The 19,991-nt window shown below is 47.4% G+C and overlaps 1 protein-coding gene across 3 annotated transcripts in view; it reads left to right on the top strand.

The window, feature by feature from the left end:
- EPB41L4B (erythrocyte membrane protein band 4.1 like 4B) overlaps nt 1-19,991 on the top strand; it is a 142,024-nt gene that overhangs the window by 56,228 nt on the left and 65,805 nt on the right. For all 3 annotated transcript variants that reach the window (XM_029203340.1, XM_029203338.1, XM_029203339.1), the window contains exons 6-14: nt 953-1,005; nt 6,117-6,237; nt 7,337-7,424; nt 7,583-7,671; nt 7,968-8,037; nt 8,134-8,303; nt 10,305-10,414; nt 12,441-12,471; nt 15,533-15,566. In XM_029203340.1, coding sequence (XP_029059173.1) covers nt 953-1,005; nt 6,117-6,237; nt 7,337-7,424; nt 7,583-7,671; nt 7,968-8,037; nt 8,134-8,303; nt 10,305-10,414; nt 12,441-12,471; nt 15,533-15,566 — 766 coding nt within the window. The remainder of the gene's footprint in view (nt 1-952; nt 1,006-6,116; nt 6,238-7,336; nt 7,425-7,582; nt 7,672-7,967; nt 8,038-8,133; nt 8,304-10,304; nt 10,415-12,440; nt 12,472-15,532; nt 15,567-19,991) is intronic.

Below are 19,991 nucleotides of genomic sequence, written 5' to 3'. Positions count from 1 at the left end.
AGATCTTTGATTGTGTGTGTATTTCTCTCTCTCTCTCTCTCCATACTGTGCTTCTCATACTAAGAGCCTCTTAACTGGTGATTGTCCTTGGTCTGGAAAAACATTAATGGCGATGCCTCGCATTTGTACAGTACTTTGCAGTTTACGTGCACGTCAGCCTGATTTACTGCATTCCTAGCAGAATGGTGTTCTGGCGGCCCCAGCGTTGCCTCTACCAGCTGGCCGTCTGTGGGCAGGACACTTGAACACTCAATTCTGAGGTGGGAATGGAGAGCACAGGCAAGCCCCATCCTAGGGGTTGACACACTTGATGCATTGACCAAATTGGATAGTATATATATATGAAAAGGCTTTGAAAACTATGAAGTGCTATGCCAATGTGTGTCATTGTTATTTTTCTAACTAAATTTGTAATAGTAAGTATGAATGAGATCACTGGATTTGTAGTAATACACCTCTGTGGCGGTGCCTCAGTTATTCGATTGCTTGAGTGTATCCAGCTGTCCTGGCCATCTTAGATATGGTTTCTGTTTGTTTGTAACACTATGACCTCGTTTCAAGAAAGAGTGAAGGCAGCTTCAAAAGATGCATGTACTAGACCAAGATAAAATAAGTTTAAAAATAATAAGGCAAAGGGAAGGCTTTTCATTCAGTTTCCCAAACTTCCCAGTTCTTGCCAGATTCAGTAAAACTGCCCACTCTACTTGAGTTGAGAGGAGCTATACGTAGATGGGGTTATTTCACCATATGATGAGAGCCGACTTTGGGAAACAGGGAGTGTAAGTCAGCTTGTTCGCATTTTTTAATGTAGACAGCAAAAATAGAAACCACCGAGAACAAAAATCATTATCTGAATATCACTACCTTCTGAGAAATGATGTTACTGACATTTTATATAGTTATGAATATTAAAGTTCGTATTTACAGTTAATTTCTTTTTTTCCCTTCCAAGGTTGAAATGCCCATATGAAACAGCTGTGGAGTTAGCCGCTCTCTGCCTACAAGGTACATTATTCCTTAGTGGTAATTAGCATTTTAAAGTTGTTGCTTTTCATTTCAACAAATGAGGGTCTCCTGTGTACCAGGCACAGTGCTCTGCTTTGGTCTCCGTCCCCAAGTAGCTTTCAGCCCCAAGAGGGCCTCGTGGCCGGATCACATACTCCGTGTGTACGTGTAGAGTACACTGTGGTTCCTTCAGGAAGAGAGACCTGCAGGAGGCTTGGAAGGTGGAGGCCTGTCGGGGGAAGGGTAAATGGAGATGAACAGAGGAACCAAGGCACAAAGTAGAAAAGTGTGGAAAGGCACTAGCAGTTGATTGGTGTCAGAGGGCCAAGTTCAAAAACCTGGAGCGGCAGGTGACCTTGACCCCATTTAAAGTGCATGAACTTCGTGCTGTCAACACGGCGTCTTTGAAGCCTCTTGAGCGGGAGGCAGGCCTGGTCAGACGTGCATTTTAGAAAGGCCACAGTGACTGTGATGGGGAGAAGGGATGGGGGCAAGACCAAGACTGGGGCTGGGGGTGAAGTGAGGAGGTGTAGCTGTGACAAAACGAAACTAAGGCTGGGGGTTAAACACACACCCCAAAATAGCATCAGCGGTACAAGGAGAAGGACCTGGTCATTAGGCTCAGTGTTGAGAGAGGAGACAGAGATGACTCAATAGGCTGCTACCAAGGATGGGAGATGGTGACAGTGAATGGTTAGAAGAAGAGTTGGGCTCCAGTGGGGGGACATCTGTTTAGGGTCTCTTGGCTGAGAGGGGCCAGTGGGGCCTCTGGGAGCTTCTTGAGTCTGTAGAGATCTGGCTCCACCAGACAGGTCAGGCTGGAAGCACTGACAGGGGAGAGGCATCAGCATGTGGGTGGGAATTGGATGGTGAGAGGGTTGCCTGTCTCTCAACGTTGACTGTTCCCTCTGTCTGATGCACTGGTGGATTTTTAGTTTAACATGCACAAGAAACACTTGTTAAAGTTGCCAGCACTAATTAAAAGGATACTAATGTGTAACTGCATATAAGGAATTTCATCAGCACGTCGGATAGACATATATTGCGGACTCGTTTATCAGGGCTTCTATGGGATAATGAATTATGATGTATTCATTTATAACTACTAAATGTTTTTGAGTGCCATAGTGATTTGGCTTCTGACTTGTGTATTTACCAAGTTTTAAAAGTTGATCTAAGTCTTTTCAAATTATAAAATCAGTATAGGCTTATTATAGAATATCAGGACAACAAGCAGAAGGAAGAAAGTAACCTACGGTCCTACCCACAGACAAGCAGAGTTTCTGTCTATGAGTTTGAGTTTTAAAAATGTAGTTCTGATCAGACTCATACACAAATTTTTTGGTATGATTTTCTACTTGGTAATTTTAGTACATATATTCTTTCTGTCATGCTTGTACTTATAAAGAAGGTTTTTAGTGACCAGGTTACTCCCATTCCCTGATACTTCCATTCCTTAGTCACCTTTACTGCTTATTTTTTTTCATTTATATATATATATATATATATTTACATCTTTATTAGAGTATAATTGCTTTACATTGTTTTGTTACTTGCTGCTGTATAACAAAGTGAATCAGCTATATGTATACATATATCCCCATATCCCCTCCCTCTTGCGTCTCCCTCCCACCCTCCCTATCCCACCCCTCTAGGTGGTCACAGAGCACCGAGCTGATCTCGCTGTGCGATGCAGCTGCTTCCCACTAGCTCTCTATTTTACATTTGGTAGTGTATATATGTCCATGCTATTCTTTCACTTCGTCCCAGCTTACCCTTCCACCCCCAACCCCGCCCCATGTCCTCAAGTCCATTCTCTACGTCTGCATCTTTATTCCTGTCCTGCCCCTAGGTTCTTCAGAACCATTTTTTTTTTTTTTAGATTCCATATATATGCGTTAGCATGCTGTATTCGTTTTTCTCTTTCTGACTTACTTCACTGTGTATGACAGACTCTAGGTCCATCTACCACTTTAGTGTTTATTATCTAGTGGGGACTTGGCATATAATAGGTGCTCAGTAAGTGCAGAATGAAATTGAAGAGCCCTCCCCCGCCCGCAATGGACTTTGGCTGAAGGGCAGTCTGCCCATGTGGTCTGAAGCTACTTGTATTGGAGGTAACCGTCTGTGCTAAATACAATGCTAAGTGCTTCACATCCATATTTTCCTGATACAGTGGTCCTTATGGTAAGTGCCATAACGATGTGCAGTGGCTTGGGGAACTTGGAAATGGACTGTCCACTTTGACCAATCTGTATTTCACCAGCTTGCCAAGTTGCATCCACCCTAGAGTTTCTGAGCTGCCAGGAGGTCATACTGTCAGGCTTGGTGGCCCAGCAGTAGATGGCAGGGTGTAGTTAATGGGATGAAAGCATCCATGTCAGACCTGGGGCAGTCAGTCCACCTGAGAGGTTCTTCCTAAGGCCATTGGCACACGTCCTAAATGATTAGACGACGATGAGGCACAGATGTCACCACCCTGCCTGCCCCCAAGTGGTGAAGGCATCACCCAGCTCTAGGATAACCATTTGCCTCGCCCTGCAGGCGAGGCAGACAAGAATACCAGCTGTCATTTGAGCCCTTCTTGGAGAAATTACCTATCTGAGTTGGAACCACAACATTAGTGTAATTTAAGATGCAGTCATTATGTCCGGTACAAAGACAAACTGAAGATGTAGACACAGAAATGGGGAAGTTTTTGTCACATTGTCTCTCCATGTCCCCTCCTCCCCCCAGCCCATCAGTAAATGCTTCTAGTTCAGCCGCAAAGAAGCCGGTTTGCCTTGGACTATGATCGCTAAGAGCCTCTGTGGGTTTGCACAGTGAAAGCTTGTGTACTTCTTCCCATGCTTGAGCCTTGAATACGTGTCTTGCTGCAGTTGTCCTTGAATTGACGCCTCATGAGCTGTGATGCAGTGGCCCTGCTTGGAGTCTCTGCTCTTTGAGAACTAATTTTATGGTTGATTTGGAAATTATTTCAGGCACAAAGAAGAAGAAGGGAGGAGAAGAATGGGATAGTCATTTGTTGTGTGTCCATGATCTTGTTTCATCTTTGTCAGTTTCCCTTTTGTGGATAAGGCAACAGAGACCCAGGACAGTGAAGTGACTTGCCCAGGTCACACAGGTAGTATATGGTCAAGTTGGTAGTCAAGCCCTCCTGCCTCTGAGCTGTTTCCACCACGCCCCACACCCCTCACAGCTGGGACCCTGGCTGCAGAGTTCAAAGACTGAGCAAAGTGTCCTCTTGCCGGCAGGTTCTTGGAAGGCAGACAGCAAAGTGTCCCCTTTGCCTGGTCTCGGGGGAACCTCGTCATTGGCTTCTCCCTCCTGTGCTTGATGATGTCAGATGCACAGTTAATCCAGTCTTGTGCAGACACACCAGTAAACACAGGGCTCACTTTGGCCCATGGGTGCGGCATGGTTCATATCAAGGAGATCTCTTCCCAGACTGCCCTTCTAGCTTTGCTAGGTCCCTAGCTTCAGGGTGACATCTTGGTCAGAGGTCAGTCGTGGCCCCCAGCCTTGGGAGCCCAGCCCTCACCTTTTCTGGGCAAATATGTCACCATCTTCATCTGTGACTTTGCCCAAGGCACCCAGCAGCTGCACACCTGACCCAGACCACCTGGTGGTATTAGGGGTGCCGTCCAGTTGAGAGCTGCAGGTGAGGGGCTGCAGTCAGGTGAGGGGACAGTCACTAGGTGTCAGACACCGTCTCCTGCAGTCCTCCCACCACCCCTCCGAGTATGGTATTGCCGCTTCCTCTGTGTGGACAGGAACATTTTAACCTCTTCTCCTGCGAGCCAACTGGAGTCCCTTTCCTGAAAGGTGGGCTCTGGGATTGGGGCTCAGAAGCCACTGGAAAGGGCTGCTGGGTCCATAGTGAGTTGCTGTCCCTGGGGGTGTTTGGTCATTTGCTGGCTGGTCGGTGGGATGTCGTGTTAAGCAGTGATTCTCAGAGTGTGTTCCCTGGGGACATACTGAATCAGCTGCGTCAGCATCCCCTGGGAACTTGTTAGCAATGCAAGTTTTCAGGCCTTATTCCAGACCTATGGATTTAGAACCTCCGGGGATGGGGGCCAGCAATGTGTGTTCGAACGAGCCCTCCAAGCAATTCTGGCGCATTCGAAAACCAGTGCTTTTCAAAGTAATGTGTGCACCACCCTCCTGGGGACGTGGTGGGTTTGCTCCAGCAGATCCAGGGTGGGGCCTGCGATTGTGCATGGTGAGCAGGCCCACACTGCTGGTCTGCGGACCACACTTTGTGCAGCAAGGTATCAGAGGTAATTAGAGTTCATAGCAAACAAGGTATAGAGGAACCCCTGGCGGATTCCTTTTCCTTCTGAGGTCTGCCTCCTGCACTGCAAGGGTGGGGGGAGTGGAGAGAGTGGGCTTTCTCATTCATGTCCTGGAGGAATGGGCCCCCTGTGTCCTCGGGCCCTGCATTCCCAGGGGCACTGGGCAAGAGCCAGGACCAAGTGGCGGCTTCGGGCTTTTTGCTGGGATCGCCCACGTGGCCGCTGCTCCTTTCTGCACAGCCGGCTCCCTCCCAGCTTCTGCCTGAGTTGCCGCAGTTGTTCCCGGGGCCTTCTCACCCCCTCCTCCCTCACTCCTCACTCCTTCCTTCTCCCTCCTGCCTGATTTTTTTCTCCCTGATTTCTGCCTGTACCGAATTCTTGATTGGTCCTCTCCAGCACTGCAGACTCTGGAGTGCTGTTCAGACCTACCCTTAACGAGAGCCTTGTTACATGGATGTTTCTGGGTGGGTCCCCATTGCCTGCAGTTGCCTTTTATTGCAAATTCAGGCACTACAATTTTGTGGGGGAAATGTAATCAGGGCCTCCCTGGGCCAGAGAAATAGTCGGGAGAGGGACAGTCATAACTGAGATGATGGTGTATGGCCCAGTGCGGAGTGCATTGGAGTGATTCATGGGAACTCTGAACGTACATGTGGAGACCGAGTGGGAGTTAAGTCCTCCTGAAAGCGGGGAGTTGGTTATACATGAGGGGGTACCTGTGCTGTTTACAGTCAGGCAAAGTGCCTTTGGACCTGATGCTGCAATAACCAAAAGCATTCACTGTCTCCTGTTTTCTCCCTTTTATGAAACCTGCAGCCGAGCTTGGGGAGTGCGAGCTTCCAGAACATACACCAGAGCTTGTGTCTGAGTTTCGGTTCATTCCAAATCAGACAGAAGCGATGGAATTTGATATCTTCCAGAGATGGAAAGAGTGCAGGTACCTTGATGCTACCGTCTAACATTCTGATGTATGCATTTGGTCATTTGTAAGCATTTGTCAGACTCTTTTATCTCACGGCAGAGTGGCTCTGTTGATGACTATAAAATCGCAGCTCCAGCTCTTCACTTCTTTCCCTCCTGTGCTTCAGTCCTGTTTTTCAAAGGCCCACAGGACATCTCTCTTTCCAGAGATGTACAGTAAAAACCAAGCCATACTCCTGTTTCTTCCTCTGAAGTACAGGGCCTGGTCCCGATTTGCTCGTCGCATAGCCAGGGACGCCATGGCCATCCCGGCCTCCTAACCAAGGCAGAGGGGTGCTCCCTTGACCCACCCGGTCCCACACACCTGGGGCTCTGTCCGTGGCCTGGACTGCTAGGGCAAACCCTTTAGAAATGTGTCCTGGGGTTCCTTACAGGGACACTCATGTTTGAGACCGTGTGTTGTACAGAGTTGTATTTCAGGACACGTGGTCACCACAGCTAAATCCAGCCCTGCCACTTCTCTCTTGCTTTGTCCTCGTTCCTCCCTTAGTCACCCTAGTCTAGCAGTTTTATGCCTGGATAACAGGGCCACCGCCTCTCCTCCCGCCCGGCCCATCTTCCCCAAACACTGCCTGTGCCCAGTCACTCTTGACTCAGAAACCGAGCATGGTTTCCCGTTGTCCCGCAGCCATTCTGGCTCCTTTGCAGGTGGAAGCTGACAGTAGCACATTCTCGTATCCCATTGAAACGACAACGTAGAAATGGGCGGGCGGGCGTAGAGTCTTGCCCCGGTCCCTGTCACACCCCACCCACGCTCCCTCCTGCACGAAGCCGCTGTGAGCAGCCAGCTGTGTATCCTTCCAGCCTTTCTCCTTCGCGCGCGCATGCACGAATCTACACACAGAGTCGTCTCCCTAAGTGTTCGTATTATAAGCCCTGCTCTGTCCTCTTTCTGCTCAGTTAACAGTCTGTTCTTGGAGGTCGTGTCATGTTGATGTAAATCGGTAGCCCTCATCCCTTTAATTGCCCCAGGCACCCCTTCATGTGGCCGTGCCCTTCAGGCTTGTGTGGGTGTACGCGTTGCAGTTCACATGTGTCTCGTTGGTTTTTCTAAGGGGAAAGAGCCCTGCCCAGGCGGAACTCTCCTATCTGAATAAAGCGAAGTGGCTGGAAATGTATGGGGTAGACATGCACGTTGTCAGGGTAAGAACCGTGTGCGTTTAAGTAATTGGTTTTCCCAGTGACTGAAAAACGTGTAAACAATGTGCAAACTGAGTAATGCGGTGAGGAAACTGTTTTGCATTCTGCTCTGTGACGACCTGTTAGAACCCTCTACCGACTGTGCCTTCATTTATTTGTAGGGAAGAGATGGCTGTGAATATTCTCTTGGACTGACCCCGACAGGCATTTTAATCTTTGAAGGAGCTAACAAAATAGGCTTATTCTTTTGGTAATTTAGTTTTGTCCTATATTAAAAATGTCTTTTCCTATTTTGTGGTGGAATTATATGTGATGGGTGATTATCGAGGGATATTTGCAACACCCAGATTCATTTTTAAAACACACGTACTCTTGCATTTGTGGGTGTCTGACAAATGGCAGTGGCGCTTCTGGATAATCACATTTAACATGAATGAGTGATTCCTTGAGCAAATCTGAGCTTAAACGGTAGAAAGGAAACGGCGGTGTGATGGGTAGACGGCGCTGCTGCAGACTGTGCTTTGAAAATGCTTTCTTTCTGGCCAGGCCCAAAATTACCAAAATGGATTTTAAAAAGAGCAAATTGACGCTGGTGGTGGTGGAGGACGATGACCAGGTAAGCCTTGCCTCCGTCCCTCCACCTTGCTGTGAGTCATCCTGAGTCAGTGTTACAAATCCCCGCTCACCGGGACCCCCGTGCTTCACCTCCGAGGGCCGGGAACAGGAGCACACGTTCGTGTTCCGCCTGGACAGCGCCCGGACCTGCAAGCATCTGTGGAAGTGCGCCGTGGAGCACCATGCCTTCTTCCGGCTGCGGATGCCGGGAAACAGGAAGTCCAACAGATCGGACTTTATCAGACTGGGCTCTCGCTTCAGGTTCAGGTAGGCACCGTCTTTACAACACGGTCATGTGTCTTGAAGGAGGGCAGCCGTGATGTTTTGGTGAAAGGAGCAGTGGACCTGCATCTGGAGGCTTGGGTTGGACGTCCTGCCCCTGCTTCTTTCTTAGCATCTGACCTTTCGTGGAGTCGCCGGAGCTCTTCTAGCCTCCGCCTCCTCACGGATAAGATGAAGCTAATAATCACAAAATTATTAACAGCTGACATTTAGCTGGAACTGTGCTGTCTAATACAGTAGGTGCGAGCTACATGTGGCTATCTAAATTAATTCACGTTCAGTACATTTAAAAATGTGGCTCCTTGGTCTCACTAACCACGCTTCAGGTGCCGGGTACAAGTGAGATGGGTGGCTGCCACATTGGGCCGTGCTGATGTAGAACATGAGCGTCGTTTTGGAAAGCTCTGTCGACCACACTGCCCTAGAGCTTTTCATGTACCAACTTGTAATCCTCCCCATGGCCTTAATGAGATGGGTCCTCAGATTATACCCATTGTACAAATAAGGGAACTAGGTCCGGGGGCGGGTATATAATCTGTCCAAAGTCACAGCCAGTCAGTGGTAGAGCTGAGATTCAACCCCAGGCTGTCTGGGTCTTATGTCTTATATTTTAACCACTACTCTATCGCCTGTCACACGCCAACATCAAGAAATTTGGTGACAATTAAGAATGAGAGCGGATGTCACTGTGCGTGTGAGTGACCCAGGCTGGGCTCAGGAATATTTGAATCTGAAAAGACCCTGAAGAAGGAGAGGTTTATTCCGATATATTTCTACTTAGTTTCTAAGACCATGTCTCTCAAAGTGCACGAGAACTCCCTGGGTGTTTTTTTAAAATGAGGATTTAGGACCTCGTCTCAGGCCTTTGTAATCAGAATCTATGGGGGGCTCACGTGCGGCTGTATGAATAAGGCCTGGGAATGTGCATTTAAAATGCACTCCCAGGGTCGATTCCTGAGGCATGTTTACAGATCTGAGAATTGCTGTTACAAGATCTAAAACTTCACATGGTTTCATAACCTCTTCTCACACATGGCATGTCCTTGAACTCTATTTAAGTTGCCAAACGATTTGTTCATTTCAAATTTTTCTGCTGTGCATGGAAATGTCTGTGCACTTGTGTTTAAAGAATCGCTTGGTTTGAATGTATTTTTAAATGCTGCAGAGGGGAGTGGGGGGGACCAAGTCCTTTCTGAGAAAGAATCGACTCATGGGTCCTGCGAAGGAAGGACGGAAGGAAGATGTCATAACTGCGAAGCCTGGCAGAGACGTTGCACGGTGTGCTGAAGTCTGCTGTGCTCCGAGTGAGCAGGACCGCACTGTTGAGGTTGCCCAGGCGGGGTTTCCCGTGGGACTTGGTCCAGCCCAGCGTGGGAAGGAAGAGAGTTTGGAGACGAGTTTGCCCCTTGGAGGCAGTCAAAGCAGGTGGCAAGTGGCTCCTTCCATGTGATAAATCATAAGCTGAGGGTGGCTGGAATGAGGCAGTGATAGATCAGACAAAGACAGCATTGCCTCCTGGAAGCTGTAGCTGGACGTTGGGTTGATGGAGAGCCTTGGTGAAAGCAGCAGTGTTTTTCTTGGCATAGCAGGGAAAGCCAAGGTTTAGTTAAGTGGTCATTGATAACAGCCTTTTAAAAGAGTTAAATGTCTACCTAATACGTTTTAGGAAAGGTATTTTATGTGTGAATCAGTGTTCTCTTAGTCAAATATTCCAAGTACTCAGACCTGCTTGGTTTGTGCAGTCAAGTGGCTGGTACCTAAATTGCAGGTTTTGTCCTTTGGTGGAAATATAATACAGCCTGGATTTGGCAACAGTGATTTTATTTTCAAGCAGAAGGCTAAATTTAGTGTGTGTCTTTGCCAGACGAGTTTGAGATAAGTTGAAATTTACATTGGAGCTCTTGGAAATAAAAGTTCACTTCCAAATACGTATAATGTACTGACATTCTGATATTGGTAGCATGCAGTGAAATGTTTGCTTTCCAGTGGCCGGACGGAATACCAGGCTACACATGGCGCCAGGTTACGGAGAACCAGCACCTTCGAGAGGAAGCCTAGTAAACGCTATCCTTCCCGGAGACATTCGACATTCAAAGGTGGTGTGCTTTTCGTTCTGTCTTGGAATTTTACATCACGGTTAAGTTGGTTAATAAGCCCCAAGGAGTTTGGCAAAGCGGTTTGTGAAGGAACTGTCTGCTGTTCTCTGTCATTCCGAAGCTTTTGACAAAACCCCAGTGGGCTTCTCTTGGTGGGAATCAGGCTACTCTCACCATCCAGCTGTCTTTAGTCTTTCCCATTGGATGTGTTCATTTCCTTCTCCCCCTTTTCCATATTTCTTTTCTTGTACCTCTTTGCTTCTGTTGGACCTGGGACCTTAGGGATATCATAGGTAAACATGTTTCTTGCCCGTGGAAGGTGATGATATGTCTCGGAGGGAAGAACAGTCCCTTCTCCCCTCCATCTTCCAGTTTCAATTGGGGACATCAGTCTCGCGCTAACCAGAATTCTGACCACTTAAGAGCAGAACCAGAACTAATTAAAGACTGGACTCGGGGCCCAGAGTCAATCCAAGTACACCATGCCCGTGAATTTAGCCAGGCCCCAGGATGCTTGCCCTCCCTACCCACCCCCCCCCCTTTCCCGAACTCCCCGAGCTTCGTCTGTCATTTACTACTGTGGCCTCACACCTGCATGAGGCCTGGTACCCAGTTACAGGTTCAGTCAGCAGATGAGCAAGCCGGGCTCGTTTCTGTTTAAACCTGGCCTCCAGATCCCATCTCCTAGCTCTCCTTTGTCCACACTTGATTGCTCCTCCATTCGGGACTATCTTGTTCTTTTATAGCAGGACCTCTGCATCTCCCCACCCCACTCTTGTTCCCTCCCATATATCATTGTACTGGCCATTTCATATGTTTTTCTTGTATAACTCAGGACTTAGTGGGCCTTTGTGGGACCTGGCACCTGTGCTTTCCCATCTAGAATCTTTAACCTTGTGTTCCCCACTGTTTCCTTCCTTTTTGAACCAACGGTACAATGGCGTGGCAGCCAGAAACTCTCCAAAGCCATTCTTGGCTGCTTTCGTGGGGAAAAAATTGCCCAGAGCCCAAGGAATGTGGCCTCACTTTCAAGAAAGACCAGAGGTTGAGAAGGTGGGGCTGGGTCCAGGGAGGGTGACAGGTCCGTGAAGGGTGATTGGTTGCAGGAACTGGGAGTGGTGAGTGATGGGGCGGGGCCGGGGTGTGGGGGATGAGAAAGCTCTCTGTCCCAAGGGCTGTGTTCACCTCCCTGGTGAGCATTATTATGCTTGTACACGTAGCCAGTTGGGTCAAAGTTGCCCAGAAACACCCCGGTCGAAGGAAGAACTTGCTGGTGGGGCCGTCCAAAGATAGTGCCCCCTCTTTACAGAGTGAGCGCCCAGTCCTTGGAGGTGTACAGGCACAAAGGGAAAGGCGCTGCGGTATGGCTGCTGCCGAGGGGAGGGTGCTTGATGCCACGAGGTGGCCTTAGAGCTCTTCCAGACTCCAGGTTCCGTGCTTCTCCACTTCCCTTCCTGGTCTTCATCCTCTTTCCCTCCTTTATTTTACTGACATTTTCTCCAGCCAGAGTTCTAGCACCTTTGTGAAACCGTTAATGATTTTCCATGCTCCATTTTTCAAAGAACGAAATGGTGTCTAGGTACACAAGCTCTACCTCTGTCCATGGCCCCTTCCGCAGACTCACACCCCGAACCCAGTCGGAAGTGTCTGCCCCGAGCTCCCCTGCACAGGTTACTGCTTGTATTTCAGCCTGTCTTCGATCTTTCACGCCTCTGTCTCTGTCTGTGTCAAGACTGTGAGCTCCTTGAGAGCAGGGACTGTCTGTCTCTGCCTCCTAGGACTCCTGGCCCTGGGAACTAGCTCAGTGAGCATGTTCTGAGTGAGTTGGAGGGTGGGGCACAGCGGGAGGTGATTTACTTTTCCTCCATAAAGGAGAGGTAGCCAAGATGAAGATTCTGCCTCCTGGGGTTGGGACTGCTTTGAGATCACAGGAATCTCTTCCCTGAGCATTGGTAACAAGTGGTAAAAATGGTAAAAAGTGGTAAAGCTCTCTAAGGTGTCATACTTTTCTGTTTTTCCCTTAAAGCAAGCAACCCGATGATAGCAGCTCAGTTCTGGTAAGTGCCCCCAGAGTCCGGGTATGGCTCTGCTCTCGAATGACTGTGTTTGTTTGCAATGTTGACTTTTTCCTTAATACAGTTAAATCACAGGGTGAAGCCCCTGATGGTTTCCTCTCCACCCCCTTTTTCTGCTGCCTGGCTATACCGTCTGCCTGGCTTTCAATAAGTACACAGTAGAATGTTCCAAGACAGTTTGTTGTTTTGGGAAACACAGATGCTTTGTTTGAGTGGCTTTGTGCTTTGTGTATTGTAACAGTGGGTGATAAAGGTGATAGGAATGTGTATGCCACAGTGTGCTAATGGCACTGCAGGCAGTGATGGGAAAGAAAGGCCGTGCTCTTGAGCAAAAGCTCCCCGAGAACAAAAACTGGATCGGCTCAGTGACGTGCGGGTTTCATGTCATACAACGTAGAAGACCTTTATCAACACCCAGTGAAATTCCTGTAGGAAGAGAACTTGTCACAAGACTGAAACTCTAGCACCAGTGTCAACAAACTTTTTCTGTAAAGTGCCTGGTCGTAAATATTTTAGACATCGCAGGCTCTGCTGTCTCTCTCAGGACCATTCCACTCTGCCCCCGGAGCATGAAAGCAGCATAGACAGTATGTAAATAAACGACTCCTGGCGTGTTCTGATTAAACTTTACTCACAAAAGCAGGTGGGCCAGGTTCGGCCCATGGGGCGTGGTTGGCCGCCCCCTTCTCCAGCACAGGTGGCCTTGATCTTTCCTGTACATTGGAATCACCTGCTGAGCTTTGAAACCCTCAGCCAAGCCACACCCCAGGCTAACCGAATCAGTCTCCGGGTGAGGACCTGGGCATCTGTGGTTTTAAAGCTCCCAGGTGAGTCTCTGTGCTGCCGAAGAGGACACTGTCCCATCTGGTGTGTACTTCTCGTTCTCTCCCTGAAACAGTTGTTTTCTTATGTGAGTTTCGACCTCAGTGGACGGCTGTCATGCTAGAGAATCCCAGACTATGTAATTGTTTCGGCCCTTGTGTCCAAGCTCCAGCCACTGGTAGCCCCATCTGGTTAGTCTCTGGTCATCCCAGGCACAGGTCTCAGGCTACCGGGGAGGGTGGTCTTTGAGGTCAGCCTATCTTGGTGCGCCGTACGCCCTGGGAAGTTGGTAGAGCGTGGCGTGTGGAGGAGTGGGTTAGTGATGAGGCATCCGGAGGCCTCCCGCCCAGCCCTGGCATTTCTCTTAACTCAGCTCTGGGGCGGCCTTTTTCTCATCTGAAAACAAAGAGGTTGGGCTAGATCAAGTGTTTTTCGAAATTCTGTAGCTTTTGATTTTGGCCCACTAGGAGAAACCTGCCATGGAAGCCCAGTACAGAGAACAGACCAAAGCGGGACTGCTCTGGGTGACACCGAGCAGGGAGGGCAGGGCTGGCACCTGCTGCTCACCCACCCCCCGCATCCCACAGGCAGCCCCAAGGCACCTCCAAGGACCCCGAGGTTCTGGAGAACGTAGCTGGCCGTTGTGTCACGGCTGGAAGCTCAGCCTGGCCCTCTGATGGCAGACGCCGCTTGCAGTGCCATTCGCTGGGCGTCAGATGTCTGGCTCTTCTGTCTGGGTTGCTGAAAGTATGCCTGTCAGCATGTCTTGTTTTTAATTCTCAGGGGCTTGTGAGTTATGTTTCTTTCCTTTGCTCTCTAAGGAAGTGATTGTTTTGCTTGTTTGTTTTCCCCTAATAAAATTACATTTTCCTCTTAGCGTCTAGGAGAGATTATATATATTGAGAACCAAAATAAATTAAAACAACAAATCTCCACCACACACACAAAAAAACCACCCGGTAAATATACCCTTTAGGAACAAATGAGCTAATAACCAGTGTTCGCAGCTGTTCAGTTGCTCTTCATAGCCTGTGGGGTCCTGGGGGTGGGGAGGGTTTCTATGGGAGCTGGGGATGAAACTGTGCTCTGGGCGCAGAGGTGATGCCAGGAAAATAGCACCTTGCAGAACACTTAGCCCTCCTGGTGAAATGCAGCCGGGGGTGAATCTGGCCCCGAACCTGGCTCTGTGCACTGGCCCTCTATGAAAACTGGAACACAGGGTTATTTAGACCCTAAGCAAGACTCATAACTATGAAATGTTTTCCTCTCATTTCTGGAGGAGCAGTAAACCTTGATTTTGACACGCCACCCTAGCAGCCGAGCCCGATGATGGTGCTGGGTTGGTCTGTGGTTTTTCTGGCAGATGCCGAGCTTGCATATTAAATACATTGTGTTTTGCACCAACCGTCTCCACCCATACTTTTGACCAGAGTAGTTATACTTCAGATTCCATCAAAATAGGATCATGCATGAGGAGCCTGGAACCTTTCTGCAGGTTCTCAGAGAGCCAGCGTGGCTTGGCGGAAAGGATACTGACCTAGGGGTTTTGCAAATGTCAATTCCGGTCACAGTGCAGCTATGGACTAGCTAGCGAGTGTCCTAACTTCTCTGTTAGGCAACCGTTCCTTTATCTATAAAATGAGGTGGTAACATTTATTGACCTCATAGCCTTGTTGTGTGGATTAAATAATAACAGATGTGAAGTTTCCAGTACAGAACCTTATGTGGAATGAACATTCCAGAGTGGTGGCCACATCATGGCAGCATTGTTGAGAGCGGTGGGACCCACAGTGATGTATGCTCAGAAGTGGCTGGTGGCCCTCCCTTGAGCTGGAGAAAGCCCTGGGCATCACTGGAGCTGCCCGGTACCATGGGCCACCCAGCAATGCCAGGGCAGGCCTGGAATGGGAGCTAAAATTATTTAGTTTGCCCAACTGAAAGGACCTCCTTTTTGCCACCAAAATATAACATTATAAGCACGGGTCTGGAATATTGCCTACATGTTTCTATTTGTGAACTCTAAAGTGACGAATGAGAGCTGCTGTTTGGCTTCCCCAGTTATATGTTCATTTAAGCTGCTAGTAACCAAATAGAAATAGTATTTGTAAAAGTTGCTAACAGAGTAGCTAGCACCTAGGATTAGTTTACAACTGTTAAATAAATCAGTAATAATGCCGTTTTACAACCTGTTACATTACAATTTTTCTTTTCTTTTTTTTAGCTCTAAAACAAATCCTGAAGTCCATAATTACCAGGTGAGCTATTGCTTTTAAAGGTTTTCATGTCATACTTCTTAAAGTGTCTAAATTTTCCACACTGAGCAGTCATTGCACTTATAATCAGGTTTGGAAGAAATAACAGCAGTACATGTTTTTTTGAGAAAACGGTAAGAGGAGAGCCTTCTCCCCTGACCCCTGCTTCCTCTTGGTCATCTGAGCTGCCTGTTTTTCTTAACCTTGTACACTGGCAAGCAGCAGGGATATATGTTCTAAGTTTCTGGGTGGTCAAACACAGCCTCTCGGGGGCACTCAAGTGAGGCCATTTTTTGTCCAAGTGTGTTCTAGGCCCAGGGAACATGAGTCCCTGGAGGTGTGCCCCCAGGAGAAGGATGTCTTGGTCACACGTTTGGGAAATGCTGCGTCCTTCATTCCCTTCTTGGATCTTATGGTGCCCACTGGGATGTCAAAAGTGCTGAAAAATCCTTCAAGGAAGACACATGTTTTATTTTTTTAAATCCAGTGCTTCCGCAAATCATTTGACTGTTGGACAACCTTCCCACCATAAGAAAAGCTGGCTTCCCCCACCACTTCTGTTGGTGGTGTGTTCGTTTCCATCAGTGGAATAGTGGTTTCTAGAACCTGCTTTGTAAAGCACTGTGCTAGGCCTGTTGGCTGCAGAAGGAGTGGAGATGGGTTTCCATGGCTGACGTTCTGCTCTTTCACAGGATGACCATCAAGGCCCGAACCCCCTGCCTGCCCACCAGCCACTGCTGTGGGTAGCTCTCGCTGGCTGTTCGCAGCCTTCTGTAACCTGGGTCCAGCTTAACTTTTCTACATTTATTGTCCCTGATCCTTAGCATACATCATGTGTTCAGTTCTTAGAGAATCACATCATTTTTTAAAAAACATCTTTATTGGAGTATAATTGCTTTACATTGTTGTGTTAGTTTCTGCTGTGTAACAAAGTGAATCAGCTATATGCACACATATATATCCCCATATCTCCTCCCTCTTGCGTGTCCCTCCCACCTTCCCTATCCCACCCCTCTAGGTGGTCACAAAGCACCGAGCTGATCTCCCTGTGCTATGCGGCTGCTTCCCACTAGCTATCTGTTTTACGTTTGGTAGTGTATGTATGTCCATGCCACTCTCTCACGTTGTCCCAGCTTACCCTTCCGCCTCCCCATGTCCTCAAGTCCATTCTCTAATAGGTCTGCGTCTTTATTCCTGTCTTGCCCCTAGGTTCTTCATGACCATTTTTTTTAGATTCCATATATATGTGTTAGCATATGGTATTTATTTTTCTCTTTTTGACTTACTTCACTGTGTATGACAGACTCTAGGTCCATCCACCTCACTACAAATAACTCAATTTCGTTTCTTTCTATGGCTGAGTAATAGTCTGTTGTATATATATGCCACATTTTCTTTATCCATTCATCTGTTGATGGACACTTAGGTTGCTTCCATGTCCTGGCTATTGTAAATAGAGCTGCAATGAACATTGTGGTACATGACTTTTTTTTTTTTTTTTTTTTGCTGTACGCGGGCCTCTCACTGTTGTGGCCTCTCCCGTTGCGGAGCACAGGCTCTGGATGCGCAGGCCCAGCGGCCATGGCTCACGGGCCCAGCCGCTCCACGGCATGTGGGATCTTCCCGGACTGGGGCACGAACCCGTGTCCCCTGCATCGGCAGGCAGACTCCCAACCACTGCGCCACCAGGGAAGCCTTATGACTCTTTTTGAATTGTGGTTTTCTCAGAGTGTATGCCCAGTACTGGGATTGCTGGGTCGTATGGTAGTTCTATTTTTAGTTTTTTAAGGAACCTCCATACTGTTCTCCATAGTGGCTGTATCAATTTACATTCCCACCAACAGTGCAAGAGGGTTCCCTTTTCTCCACACCCTCTCCAGCATTTATTGTTTGTAGATTTTTTGATGATGGCCATTCTGACCAGTGTGAAGTGATACCTCATTGTAGTTTTGATTTGCATTTCTCTAATGATTAGTGATGTTGAGCATCCTTTCTTGTGTTTGTTGGCAAGCTGTATGTCTTCTTTGCAGAAATGTCTATTTAGGTCTTCTGCCTATTTTTGGATTGGGTTGTTTGTTTTTTTTTGATATTGAGCTGCATGAGCTGCTTGTATATTTTGGAGATTAATCCTTCGTCAGTTGCTTCATTTGCAAATATTTTCTCCCATTCTGAGGGTTGTCTTTTTGTCTTGTTTATGGTTTCCTTTGCTGTGCAAAAGCTTTGAAGTTTCATTAGGTCCCATTTGTTTATTTTTGTTTTTATTTCCATTTCTCTGGGAGGTGGGTCAAAAAGGATCTTGCTGTGATTTATGTCATAGAGTGTTCTGCCTATGTTTTCCTCTACGAGTTTTATAGTGTCTGGCCTTACATTTAGGTCTTTAATCCATTTTGATTTTATTTTTGTGTAGGGTGTTAGGAAGTTTTCATTCTTTTACATGTAGCTGTCCAGTTTTCCCAGCACCACTTATTGAAGAGGCTGTCTTTTCTCCACTGTATACTCTTGCCTCCTTTATCAAAAATAAGGTGATCGTATGTGCGTGGGTTTATCTCTGGGCTTTCTATCCTGTTCCATTGATCTATATTTCTGTTTTTGTGCCAATACCATACTGTCTTGATTACTGTAGCTTTGTAGTATAGTCTGAAGTCAGGGAGCCTGATTCCTCCAGCTCTATTTTTCTCTCTCAGGATTGCTTTGGCTATTCGGGGTCTTTTGTGTTTCCATACAAATTGTGAAAATTTTTGTTCTAGTTCTGTGAAAAATGCCATTGGTAGTTTGATAGGGATTGCACTGAATCTGTAGATTGCTTTGGGTAGTAGAGTCATTTTCACAATGTTGATTCTTCCAACCCAAGAACATGGTGTATCTCTCCAGCTATTTGTATCATCTTTAATTTCTTTCATCAGTGTCTTATAGTTTTCTGCATACAGGTCTTTTGTCTCCTTAGGTAGGTTTATTCCTAGGTATTTTATTCTTTTTGTTGCAGTGGTAAATGGGAGTGTTTCCTTAACTTCTCTTTCACATTTTTCATCATTAGGTATATAGGAATGCAAGAGATTTCTGTGCATTAATTTTGTATCCTGCTACTTTACCAAATTCATTGATTAGCTCTAGTAGTTTTCTGGTAGCATCTTTAGGGAGAATCACATCATTGTTGCCCCATAATTTTTTCCCACTGTTCCTTTGTCCACACTTGTCTGCTGGGAAGCTGTCACCTCCACAAAGCCTTCTCTGAGCCCCTTGATTAGAAATCACCAGCACCAGTGGTTCTGAGCCCTGCTGCATGTTAGAACCATCTGGCAAGCTTTAAAAAAATAATTGGTGCTTGGGCCTCAGCCTGGACTGGTTGAATCAGAAACTCTAGGGTGTGTGGGATCTGGGTATTGGCAAGCTGCGGTGCCTCTCTAAGGTGGTTCTGATGAGTGGCCAGGTGGGGGCCCTGAGCTAATGATGTGTCCCTGGCTTCCCAGGTTATCATGTGCTGAGAGGCAGCATCCATGTCTGATGACCCCCTAACATGGTGGCCAGCTTTCTTGTCCTGGGTGGGTGTGAATGTCCAAGGGATACTCCTCCCCTGAGTTTCTCTGCCCTATCGCCAGTCTGGTTTTGAATGTCACAATAAAACTACTCCATGATGAGTTCACTTTGGAGCCTTATTCTAATCAGTCTCTTTCTGGATCTAATCAGTCTCATTACTGTAGATATTAACTCCTTAGTTGGGGGCAGTGATCCCAGTGTACATTATCTTTATGAGACCTCCAAATTATGTTTCCGAAGAATTTTGTGATATCGTCTCCTGTACATGAAATCTTATTCCCAATGCGCAGAGCCTGGACGTGACTTCCGAGTTGTAGGGAATTAGTGTAAAAAGTGCTTTGCACCTGGAAGGGGAAAGGCCAGCTTTCCTGATCTCCTTGCTGCTGCCTTTGGGTTCTTGAATCTTCTTAGTCAGAGTTTTTTTTTTTTTTTTTGGTCGGACTTTCAGGTGTGAGTGGCTAGAATGTTGTTGATGGGTGATTAGTGCTTGAAGGGGAGAAAAAAAAATAAAATAAACAAAGCAAAGCATTCCCAGCTCAGTGCTGCCCTTGCCCCAGCAGCCTCGCAGGTAGAGTGAACGTCGAGGCGATTGTTCGTTGAAATCAAATCCATGACAGCTGTTACCTGGATGTTGTTCTTCTCTTAACATCTTTGGCAACCACTGGCCCTCTGCTCCTTGCCAGCCTTTAGAGGTGCCATGATGGGAGTAAATTGACCAGGAAGAGAACATCCTGATAGGTGGCCCGGTAAGCATCGGAGTGCTGAGAAAGGTTTCCAGGAAGGTGGTATTGCAGCATTGGTGTTACTCTGACCTCAGCAAGCTTAGCCGAATGCAAGGGACGAATTGCTGTGTCCTTGATGGGAGCAGTATTGGCATTTGGAGAGGGACAGTTC

This window comes from Monodon monoceros, unplaced genomic scaffold (genome assembly GCF_005190385.1).
Source record: "Monodon monoceros isolate NGI ecotype Baffin Bay Population unplaced genomic scaffold, NGI_Narwhal_1 Super_Scaffold_5, whole genome shotgun sequence".
Taxonomy (NCBI): Eukaryota; Metazoa; Chordata; class Mammalia; order Artiodactyla; family Monodontidae; genus Monodon; species Monodon monoceros.
Note: the sequence above shows the minus strand (reverse complement) of the source record. Positions and strands in the feature narration are given on the sequence as shown.